This window comes from Condylura cristata, unplaced genomic scaffold (assembly GCF_000260355.1).
Source record: "Condylura cristata isolate star-nosed mole 26May11 unplaced genomic scaffold, ConCri1.0 scaffold00053, whole genome shotgun sequence".
NCBI lineage: Eukaryota > Metazoa > Chordata > Mammalia > Eulipotyphla > Talpidae > Condylura > Condylura cristata.
This window is the reverse complement of record NW_004567154.1, coordinates 984750-997046: the sequence shown is the minus strand read 5'-3', so window position 1 is coordinate 997046 and position 12297 is coordinate 984750. Positions and strand designations below refer to the sequence as shown.

General features: G+C 36.3%; 1 protein-coding gene across 2 annotated transcripts in view; it reads left to right on the top strand.

Moving 5' to 3' along the window:
• Positions 1-12297, top strand: part of PHF8 (PHD finger protein 8) — a 172502-nt gene that overhangs the window by 88161 nt on the left and 72044 nt on the right. For both annotated transcript variants that reach the window (XM_012734313.1, XM_004695007.2), the window contains exon 8: positions 1619-1781. In XM_012734313.1, the coding sequence (XP_012589767.1) occupies positions 1619-1781 (163 nt within the window). The remainder of the gene's footprint in view (positions 1-1618; positions 1782-12297) is intronic.

Sequence of the window (12297 nt, the reverse complement as noted above, 5' to 3'; positions counted from 1 at the left end):
TATATCCTAAGGTTATCCATCTTAGGTCTATAGTTTGATGAATTTGATTGCTGCATATAGTCGCATAACTGCTACCATCATCAAAACAGAGCATATATATATGTGTATGTATGTATGTAAAATCAGTTTTTTAATGTCCACCTTCCTATAGTTTTAGTAGTTGTTACAGCTTTGTAATTCGCATATCATCACTGAATACAAAAAAAATTTTTAAGATTTATTTATTCATCCAGAACTGGGGTACAGACCAGAGATGCGGAGGGTGAGAGGATTCACCAGGGACAGAGTGGGGAGCAGGACAGGCAGATCGAGGAAGTACACTGTTGAGGGGAGCAGCGGGCTGGTCAGGAGAGGTCTGCCACGCCATGTGGATCATGTCAGGGGCAGGCAGGGGTCGAACTTATTCGGAAGTGGCTTAAACTTCTTGGTGCAGTGCTTTAACCCGCTGCGCCACCAGGGAGGGCCCCTACAAAAAAATTTTTAACGTCTGAAAAAAATTAAATTGATTTCCACAACTGTTCATTCTATTTGGTTTTTATCAGAAATTCCAAGGCAGAGCAGAAAATTTTGTTATGCTTTTGTTCAAATGATCCCAAGACTTGAACTAGTTGTTTCCACTGATTTATCATAAAGAAATTGGACCGTGTAAATAAAATGTTGTTACTCAAATGTAGGATTAACTTTTTATTTTTAAATGATTTTTGATACAAAATGCAAATATAATAGGAAGAATTTTTTTCAACAGCAAGCATAATAAAATAGTTTTATATATTTTTTTCTGAAATATTTAGTAGTTGTAGTATCAGTGTCCCTTCAGTATGATGCTTTAAAACAAGCTCATTCTCTTATATAACCAAAGTATAATTATAAGTATCACAAAATTAACATTGGTATACTACATGTCTGATTAAAATTTCTTTAGTTTTATAATAGATAAATTTTAGTGTTATTTCTTTTCTACTTTGAAATTCATCATCATGAAATATTGGTTGACCTAATCAATCTCTGAATTGGGGATATTTTCATATTAGTATGTCTTTTTTTTTTCCCTGCCAAAATAGTTATCTGGTGATTACCCAGGCAGAATGTAGTTTACTTAATAAAATATTTTTCAACAGATAATCACCTAACATATACTCTTCTAAAAGCCCTTGGGCGATTGCTGAATTTGTAAATCTTTTATTAGCTTTGATTTTAGGTGTGAGAAGGAACACTCTGTAAATGACATTTAAAAGCAAATTCAATTTTCTTCTCATTACTAATGTGTCCTTAAGTTCTCCTAGGGTTAATAGTATTGATCTACTCATTTGTAGAGTCCATTTTTTATTTGGTATTGTATCTAAAATAGGATCCTTTGGTGTACATTTGTTCTAAGTTGAATAACTTTGAAATGCCCTTTCCAAATTGCTTTTGTAAATCTAACAAAATCTTCAAAATTCAAAGTGTAAAAAGACCTTTTGAACTTTTCTAAATCCATGTAAAAATGATTGTTGAATGGGTTTGGGAAAGAATTCTGGCATGGTCTTGAAACATTGGGGAGAGAAGAACCTTTTGAGAGCCCCTGGAGGACTTTTCTGGCATCTCTTGATTTTAATAGTTCATCCTCTTTTTGTTTCAGGGAGAGAAAATCTTCTACCTGATCCGCCCAACAAATGCCAACCTAACTCTCTTTGAGTGCTGGAGCAGCTCCTCTAATCAGAATGAGATGTTCTTTGGGGACCAGGTGGACAAGTGCTACAAGTGTTCTGTGAAGCAAGGACAGACACTTTTCATTCCTACAGGTCTTCCCTGGGTCAATCTGGGCGGTTATGAGGAGTATGTGAAAAGGAAGCAAGCTTGTAGGGTCCAATTATGTGGGGTATCCTTATTGTATCAGCTGAAGACTCACAAGTGGACTTCAAAAAACTTCCATGGTGTCCATTGGGCAGCACCATCATTTGGTGGTGTGTGGGTGGGGGGGGGGACTGTAAGTGGGAAAGTCCAGGAAGAGGTTGATACATGCCTTTGCACTGGGCTGATGTTAACTTGGACAGATAACAGGGCCCCCTCTTTACCAGACCTCTGGGGATAGTGACTGAAAGGCTGCCATCGTAGGCTATAAATCAAAATGAACAGTGATTGGACTCGCACTTTATTCTTAAATACATGCCTAGTTAACCCCTACAATTATGGATTTGTGGTCTACAGTATGAGTGTGTGAAATTTGAAAAAGTTACCCCAGTTGTCTCAGTTGGGGTAAGATGACCTCTTTAATATGTTGTGTCTTTCACAAAACACAGTATGTCTCTTTTTATATTTTTCTTGATTTCAGTATTAGTATTAAATTTTAAGTGTTTGGTAGAATTCTTTAATACAATCACATACACATGTAGATATGTTTTTAACATATCTAGGGGAATGTTTTTAACATTCATTTTCTTTAAATTTCATTAGGCTATTCAAATTCTCTTTCATATTTTGTAGGTTGTAATAGTTTGTGTTTTTTGATTAATTAATCCATTTTATCTAAATCATTATCTATGTAGTTGTTTATAGTACTACTTATTATTCTTTTGATATCTTCCAGGTCTCTAGTGTTATCCTCTTGTTTTATTCCTATTATTAGTTATTTGTGCCTCCTCTTTTAATCTGTTGTCAGTTTTGATGAAGATTTGTCAATTTTCTGGAACTTTCAAGGACTTGTTTCTTTGAATTTCTCTGCTTTGACTTTCATTGATGGCTGCTTTTACCTTTCCCTTCCTTCTGCTTATTTGGAAAAAGACTGCTTTTTCCATTATTGATAGAGGGTTTAGATTATTGGTTTGACATTCCCTCTTTTCTTTTTTTATACTTAATTTCTTAATTTGTGTAAGTTTTACATCAGGTATAGTTCCCATATAATTTCCACCACTACTTCATCCGTGTGCCATCACCTTAGTCCCTTATATTCTTCTTGCCTGTATTTAGTACCCTCCGCCTCCTCTGAAGAATATCTCTGATTTATAGCAGTCTGATTATTTTTTGTTAGTTTTGTTGTATATTGCTTTATTTTTAATTGCTATTATTCCTCCCCCACCCCAATTCCTTATTTGGTTTCTCTATGTAACTGAAACCATCCAATATTTTTTTTTTCTTTCTGGCTTATTTCACTGAGAATAATTCCTTCTAACTCCATCCATATTACTGCTAATGGCATTATATTATCTTTTTTATTGCCGAATAGTATTCCATTGTGTATATGTACCACATCATCTTAATCCATCATCATAATCTTAGTCATCTATTTTTGACATTTTTATTTGTTTCAAGTCTTACTATTATACATAGTACTGCAATAAGCATAGGGGTGCATGTCTCCTTTTGAATTAATGTTTTTGTGTCCTTTGTATAGATCCTTAGAATAGAACTGCTGAGTCAAATGGCAGCTCCACTTTTAGTAATCTGTGGAACCTTGACACAGCTTTCTATAGTGGTTCCACTCTAGTTTACACTCCCGTCAGCAGTGTAGGAGAGTTCCTTTTCCTCCACATCCTCACCAAAATCTGTTGTTATGAGTTTTTTTAATGTGCGCTATTCTTACTGCTGTGAGGTGGTATGTCGTTGTTGGTTTGCATTTCCCTGATTATGAGGGATGTTGAACATTTTTTCATGTGTCTATTGGCCATTTGCATTTAATCTTTGGATAACTATCTTTTGACTTCTACTAGCCATTTTTTAAAATATAATAGTTTAGGTCCCTCCCTGGTGGCGCAGCGTGTTAAAGCACAGCACTAAGAAGCTTAAGCCACTTCCACATGAGTTCGATCCCTGCCTACCCCTAGGAGATCCACATAGCGTGGCAGACCTCTCCTGACCCGCCCGCTGCTCCCCTCAGCAGTGTACTTTGTCGATCTGCCTGTTCTGCTCCCCACTCTGTCTCTGGTGAATCCTCTCACCCTCCGCATCTCTGGTCTATACCCCAGTTCTGTATGAAAAAATAAATAAATCGTTTTAAAAAATTAAAAAATATATAATACTTTATTCTTACATCATTTTGTGCCTTTTTCCATCTCTGTTGTAATCCCCATGGTCTTCCTACCACCAAATCACCTGTGTGCCATCAACGTAGTCCAGTGTATCTCCCCCCTCTCCATTTTTGATCCCATTCCCCACTCCACCCCTGTAAAATATCTCTGATATATAGTTGTTTATTATTATTATTACTCCCCCCCCCTGTCCTTTATACTCCTGCTATGAGTAAAAACATCTGGTATTTTTCTTTTTCTTTCTGGCTTATTTCACTAAGCATGATCCCGTCCAGCTCCATCCATGTTGCTGCAAAAGGCATGAGTTTATCTTTTTAGATTGCTGAGTAATATTCCATTGTATATATGTACCACATCTTTTTAATCAAGTCATCTACTTTTGGGCATTTGGGTTGATTCCATGTCTTTCCTATTACAAATAAAACAGCAGTAAACATGGGGGTGCAGGTTTCTTTATGAATCAGTGTTTTTGTGTCTTTTGGGTAGATAACTAGGAGTGGGATTGCTGGATCGTATGGAAGCTCCATTTTTAGCAGTTTGAGAAACCTCCAAACAATTTTCCATAGTGGTTGTACTAGTTTGCATTCTACCAGCAGTACAGGAGAGTTCCTTTTTCTCCACATCCTCACCAACATTTGTTGTTCTAATAGCCATTTTTTTAAAGATTTATTTATTTATGCTTACAGAACTGAGGTATAGGCCATAGGTGCAATGGGTAAGAGGATTCACCAGAGACAGAATGGGAGCACAACAGTCAAATCTACTGAAATACACTGCTGAGGAGAGCAATGGGGATCGAACTTGTGCTGTAGTGGCTTTGGAGCGCTTCATGTTGTGGTGCTTTAGTCTGTTGAGCCACCAGGGAGAGTCCCTCTACTAGCTGTTTTTTGACTGAATTAATTTTTTTTTTCTTGAGTTGTGTGATATCTTTGCGATCAGTCCTTTATGAGTTGTGTGAAGTGGAAAGATTTTCTCCCTACCAGTAGGGTTTCTGTTTGTTTTGTTTAGTGTCTTTTTCTGTATAAAAATGTTTTAATTTGGCCCTCCCTGGTGGCGCAGCGGGTTAAAGCACTGCACTGAGAAGCTAAAGCCACTTCCACATGAGTTCGATCCCTGCCCGCCCCGGAGGTGACAACATGGCGTGGCAGACCTCTCCTGACACGCCCGCTGCTCCCCTCAGCAGTGTACTTCGTCGATCTGCCTATTCTGTTCCCCACTCTGTCTCTGGTGAAGCCTCTCGCCGCCCCTGAGCCTCTGGCCTGTACCCCAGTTCTGTATGTCTAAATAAATAAATCTTTAAAAAAAATGTTTTAATTTAATGTGGTATTAATTTAATGTGGTCTATGCTGTTTATCTTCATTTTGTTTAGGGAATGAGTCTTTAAGGGTGTTACTGAGGTGTGTGTTTTATAGTGTATTAACTATATTTTTCTTCTGTATATTTTATAGTTTCAGATCTTATGTGCAGTTCTTTTGTCCATTTTGGGTGGATTTTTGAGAATGGTGTGAAGTAGTAGTGGTCTAGTTTCATTGTTTTCAATGTGGTGGTCCAGTATTCCCACCACCATTTATTGAACAAAGTGTCCTTGTTCCATTGCATATTCTTGCTCCTTTGTCAAAGATTAGTTCCCCATGTATGTGTGGCTTTATTACTGGCCTTTCTATTCAGTTCCTTTAGTCTGTGTGTTGGTCTTTGTTCCAGTACTATACTGTTTTAATTATTAATTATTATGACTGCAGTGTATTTTGAAGTCATTGTGATACCTCTGTTATATGTTTTAATCAGTAGAATTTTGGCTCTTTGAGGTTTTGAATTTTGTCAATATTTGTTCTGTTTCTTTGAAGAATGTTAGTGATTTTTATTGAAATAGCTTTTGGTAGGATGATGTTATTTCTTCCAATCCATGAGCAGGGCATGCCTTTCCACTTCTATTTCTCTTAACAGTGTTCTGTAATTTTCCTTGTATAGGTCCTTTACTTCTTTTGTTAGGTTTATTCCCAAATATTTTTTTTTCTTTTATTATAAGAGGGGAGACTTTCTTGATTTCCACTTCTTCAAATTGGTTGGTTGTATATAGGAAGGCTACTGACTTTTATATGTTGATTTTGTATTTTGGTACTTTACAAATCTGGTGGGCTATTTTGAATAGCTTTTCTGTGGAATTTTCAGGGTTTTTATATATATTATTGTACAGTCTGCAAATAAAGATAATTTTACTTCTTCATTCCCTATTTGCATCTTTTTCCTGTCTTATAACTCTGGCTAAGACTTTTGCAATATTATGTTGAAGAGCAGTAGAGAGAGTGGACATCCTTGTCTTGTTACTGATTTTTTTTTTAAGATTGATTTATTTATTCATACAGAGCTGTGGTATAAGACAGGTGCAGGGATGGTGAGAGGCTTCACCAGAGACAGAGTAGGGAGCAGAACAGGCAGATAGACAAAGTACACTGCCGAGGGGAGCAGCAGGCGGGTCAGGAGAGGTCTGTTGTGCCATGTGGATCACATCTGGGGCCTGTATCAAACTCGCATTGAAACAGCTGTAGCCAGCTTGCAGTGCTGCGTCCTAACCCATTGCGCCACCAGGGAGGGCCTGTCTTGTTCCTGATCTTAAAGGAAAGGCCTTTTCAGCTTTTCAGTATTGAGAATAATATTGGCTGGGGGTTTGCCATATATGGCATTTATCATGTTAAAGTATGTTTCTTCTATTCCTAGAATTTTTAGTATCTTCATCATAAATAGATATTGGACTTTGTCAAATGCCTTTTCTGTATCTGTTGATATGATCATATGTTTTTTATTTTTCTTTCTGTTGATGTTGTGTTACATTAATTGATTTTTGGATGTAGAACCATCTTTGTGCCTGCCCCTGAAATAATCTTGTGTGGTTGTTGTGTATTATCATTTTGACGCATTTTTGGATTTTTTGGCTAGGACCTTAATGAATATTCTGCATCAGTGTTCATTAGAGAGTTTGGCCTGAATTTCCTTTTTTAAATGTGTTGTCTTTGGTTTTGGTATTAGTGTAATATTGGCTTCACAGAATGTATTTGGTAGTATTCCTTCTTTCTTAATTTTTTGAAATAATGTGTAGGATAGGTACTAGTTTGTTTCTGAATATTTGGTAGAATTCATTTGTAAATCTATGTAGTCCTGGTCATTTGTTTTTGGGCAGGGTTTTGATTACTGCTTCAATTTCGCTGCTTGTAATTGGTCTGTTTTGCTGTTCTAGTTCTTTTTCTAGCTTTAGATCATTGTAAAGTTGTAGAAATTTGTCCATCTCTTCTAGGTTGTTCAACTTGTTTACATATAGCTGTTCATAATAGTCTCTGATTATTTTAATTTCTGCCGTGTCTTTCATTTATGATCTTATTTATTTGTGCTTTCTTTTTTTAATATTTATTTATTTATGCATAAAGAACTGGGGTACAGACCAGAGGTTCAGGAGCAGTGAGAGGATTCTCCAGAGACAGAATGGGGAGCAGAGTAGGCAGATCGTTGAAGTAGACTGCTGAGGGGAGCAGTGGGTGAAACAGGAGAGGTATGCCATGCTATGTGGATCCCCTCCAGGGCCAGGGATCGAACTCTCACTGAAGCGGCTGCGGCTGGCTTGTAGTGCTGTGTCCTAACCAGGGAGGGCTTATTTGTGCTTTTTCCTGTTTTTTTCTTGTGAACCTGTCTAGAGATTTGTCTTTTTTTTTGAAGAATCAAATTTTGTTCTCATTGATCTTCTGGGTTGTTTTTTTTTTTTTAAATTCTGTTTCTTTTATTGATGCTTTGACTTTTATTATTTCCAATTTTCTGCCAGCTTTTGGGCTTTTTTGTTTTTCCAGTTCTTTAAGATTGGAGATTAGGTTGTTTTTTTGAGTTCTTCCATGTTTCTTTATGTGAGCCTGTATTGCTCTGTATTTTCCTCTAATAGCTGCTTTTGCTATGTCCCTTATGTTCTGGACCTTTGTTTCTCCTTCTGGAGTTTTTAGATGGCTCAGTGTTTTCCTCTTTCTTTCAAACTTATCTGCTCCTTTTCTTTCATTAGTCCTTTACAAATCTGGTGGGCTCTTTCTGGGTGCCAGAAGGGGGATGGGGTCCTGGTCAATATCTCCCACTCCTCTCTTCCTACCCTGTTCTCACCTTCCTCCTGCTTCTTTTGGGTCACTAATCCTGTCCAAAATGTTTGGGTCCTACAGATAACTTGCTGCATTTTCCCTCTTATTGATTGTTTCTATGATAGAACTTAATCCCAGTGTCTCTTCACTGCGATGTTGGTGATGTCCCTCTCCCTCTTTTCTAATGTAAGCATTTAGTATTATAATTTCCCTCTCATCACTGATTTAGCTGTGTCATATATTTTTATATGTTGTATGTTCATTTATTTAAATATATTATTTTAAAAATGGAGATATTCACATACCATAAAACTTAATATATTAAAGGACATAGTTCTGTTTTTTTTTAAATACAACCACAGTTATCACTGCTGCCTAATACCAGATACCAGAAAATTCTAAGCACTTCATAAGGAAACCCTGTACCACCATTACACTTACTTTCATTCCTCTCTCCCCACCATGGATTTGTTATTATGAATATTTTATATAAATGGAATCATGCAACATGTGGTCTTTTGTGATTTGCTTCTTTTACTCAGTTTATTTTCAGTTATCATCCATGTTACAATATCTATCATTCTTTTAAATGACTGAATAATACTTAATGATATACAGTATTGTTTATTCAGTCATCATTTTTTAAATTAGTATTTTATGCTACATAAATTTTACAATATTCTTCTTTTTTGTACAGTGCATGCTTTCTCCTGTCACGTGTAGTCCCCATAAAGTTCCCACCAACAATTAACTCATGTACCATTACCCATAGTCCCTTGTGTAAGAACACACTCCTCTCTCTCACCCTCTCCCCTGAAGTGTATCTCTGATTAATAGTTGCCTGGTAATTTTGTTTTTTAATTTATTACAGTTATTTTTTTGTCTGGTCCCTTATTTGGTTCCCTTACATTCCTCCTATAAGTGAAACCATCCAATATTTTTCTTTCTCCTTCTGGCTTATTTTAATGAGCATGATCCCTTCTAGCTCCATCCCTGTTGCTGTGAATGGCATGAGTTCATGTTTTTTGATCACTGAGTAATATTCCCTTGCATTTATATACCACATCTTCTTTATCTGGTAATCTATTTTTGGGCATTTTAGTTTTTTCCATAGCTTAGTTAGTGTAATTCATGCTGCAATAAACAGGGGTGCATGTATGTTTTTATGTCTCTTCGGTAGATTCCTAGGAGTGGAATTGCTGGGTCAAATGGAAGTTCCATTTTTAGTAGTTATGATTCTGTTAATTTTTGCTTTCTCCCATTTTTTCTTTGTGAGGCTGGCTAGAGGTTTGTATATTTTGTTTATTTTTTCAAAGAACCAACTTTTATTTGCATTGATCTTTTGGATTGTTTAACTTGTATTTTATTTATTTATGCTTTGATTTTTATTATTTCCATTTCTTCTACTGGCTTTTTGGATTTTGTTGTTGTTGTTCTTCCATTTCTTTAAGGTGGGAGATTAGGTTGTTTCTTTGAGTTCTTTCTTGTTTCTTGATATGAGCCTGTTTTACTCTATATTTCTTATAACTGCTTTTGCTTTGCCCCATATGTTCTGGAGAGTTGTGTTCTCATTGTCATTCATGTCAATGTATTTTGAAATTTCTCTTTGATCTCCTCATTGATCCAATGACCTTTCAGTAGTGTGAATCTTAATCTCCATGAAGTAGGACTCTTACTGACTTCCTTCTCATTACTTAGTTCTAGTGAGATGCCTGTATGGTCAGAGAAGATAGTTGGCATGGTTTTGATCTTAATGTATCTGTTGATGTTTGTCTTATGTCCTAGTATGTGGTAGATCTTGGAGAATGATCCATGTGCCCTTGAGAAAAATATATATTCAGGTTTTTTGAGGGAACAATATCTTACAGATGTCCTTCTCTGTTAAGCCCTTGAGGTCTAGGTCCTTATTTAGAGCTGTAATATGCTAACTTACATTTTGTTTAATTGATCTGTCCATTGACGAATGTGGTGTGTTGAAGTCTCCTATACATAGGTATTTTCTGTAATGTCTGCTTTTTAGAGGTGAAAATAATTGCTATATTTTGGTATTCTTTCATTTGGTGACTATATGTTGCTGAGTGTTAAGTCTTGTTATGTTTTGTCCCCTGCATCATAATATAGTGACCATCTACTTCTCTATTTCTTTTTTGAGCTTGAAGCCTATTTTTTTCTAACATAAATCAGGCGTTTCTGCCTTCTTTTTTTTTTTACTTTGTATTTCTTAATTCTTTAATATTTGTGTGTTTTTTTTTATTTTACAAAAGTTTATTTTTACATCATTTTGTACATTTTTTTCCCATCTCAATTGTAATCCCCATGGGTTTCCCATCACCAAGTCACCCGTGTGCCATCACCATAATCCCGTGCATTTCCCTCCCTATCCCCCCATTTTTGATCCCATTCCCCACTCCACCCCCGCAAAATGTCTCTGGTATATGGTTGTTCATTATTTTTGTTATTTTCTCGCCTGGTCCACTATACTCCTGCTGTGAGTGAAACCATCTGGTATTTTTCTTTCTCTTTCTGGCTTATCTCACTAAGCATGATCTTTTTCAGCTCCATCCAAGTTGCGCAAAAGACATGTGTTTCTCTTTTTTGGTTGCTGAGTAATATTCCATTGTATTTATGTACCACATCTTTTTTATCCAGTCATCTACTTTTGGGCATTTGGGCTGCTCGTTTCTGCCTTCTTTTTTGGTCCATCTGCTTGAATAATCGTTTTCCAACCCTTTACTTTCCTTCTATATTTATCTTTTGTAGTTAGATATGTTTCCTGTAGACAGTAATAGGTTTGGTTCTGTTTTTTTAAGCCAACCTACTACTCTGTGTTTCTTTATTGATGAGCTTCATCCACTTACATTTAGAATTAATATTGATACATTGCCATCCATATAAGCCATTTTGTTTGGCTTTTTGTGATTCTATTCCATACCCTATTCTTGTGATTCTATTCCATACCCTATTCTTTCCTTTGTTTGTTTTGGCTTTAGGGTTCTTATAATATTTTTTTGGAGTGGAGGTTTAGTAATAATGAATTTCTGGAGACTTTGTGTGAGAAGGTTTTTATTTTTCCTTCATAGAGGAATAAGCTTTACAGGGGTATTTTTGTTTGGAATTTGTTGACTTAGAGTTTGTTAAATATGTCACTCCATTCTCTTTTTGTTGATAGTTTATCTTTGGAGAAGTCTGATGTTAGCCTAATTGGTTTTCCTTTATAGGTTATCTGTTTCTTTGCCCTCATCAAATTCATTATTTTTTCCTTGTCTAAGACCTTTGGAAACTACTTTTTTTAGTCTTGCCATAGTTTTTCTTTCGTTGTGGTAATTTGCTGTTTTTCTTGTATGTCTATTTTAATTGCCTTTTTCGTGCTTGGGAATTTCTCTTCAGTTAGCTCCTTGAATAGTTCTCAGTTCCTTTGTCTCTCTCCTGATATTCCTAGACTCTTACATTTCCTTTACTTATGGTGTTAGGTAGTTCTCAAACTGTTTTCTTCATCCCTTTTTCTTGGTACTTCTCTTTCCTTTTCTTCTTTGATTGTTTTTATGTCTGTATCCTTGAGAGTACTGATTCATTCTTTCATTTCTTCTATTTTTTTTTTCTTGGATTTTCCCAGAATTCTTGAGCTCCTCTGCTAATCTCTATATATCCTCCAGTTGCACCATTTTCTTCCTCAAGTTCATTGATTATATTCTGATCTCTTTCTGCATTTTCTTTGTTTTCATTATGCCCTTTGTAAATTCCTTGCCTTTTAAGTAGAGATATTCTTCTGTGAGTATGTTATTAAGTTTTGAAGGTTGACTTTCTTTCTGTAGTGTACTATTTCCAGAAGGGCCTGCTTTATCATTTGTAATTTTTTTCTTCTTATGTTAGCTTTCAGCTTTTTTCTATTCATTCTGCCCCTGTTTTGTGGGTGCTGTTGCGCATGAGTTCTGATTTCTTCTGCTCAGGCATGTATGTGTCTTCCTAGTGCCTGAGCTGCTGTGGCTGGATACAGGTCTGGACTTTCTTCTGCTTTGGTAGGTGTTGGTTCTGAGTTGTGCTTTGCATCAGGAGCCCCAGCTTTTCTCCCACTGCATAGGATTGGATCTGTCATCTCAGCCTGTGGCAGTCAAGAGTCTCATGTGGAGTTTTGTTCCTCTAGACACACACTGATGCCAACTCCATTGGGCGGTGCCTATAGTCTGGGT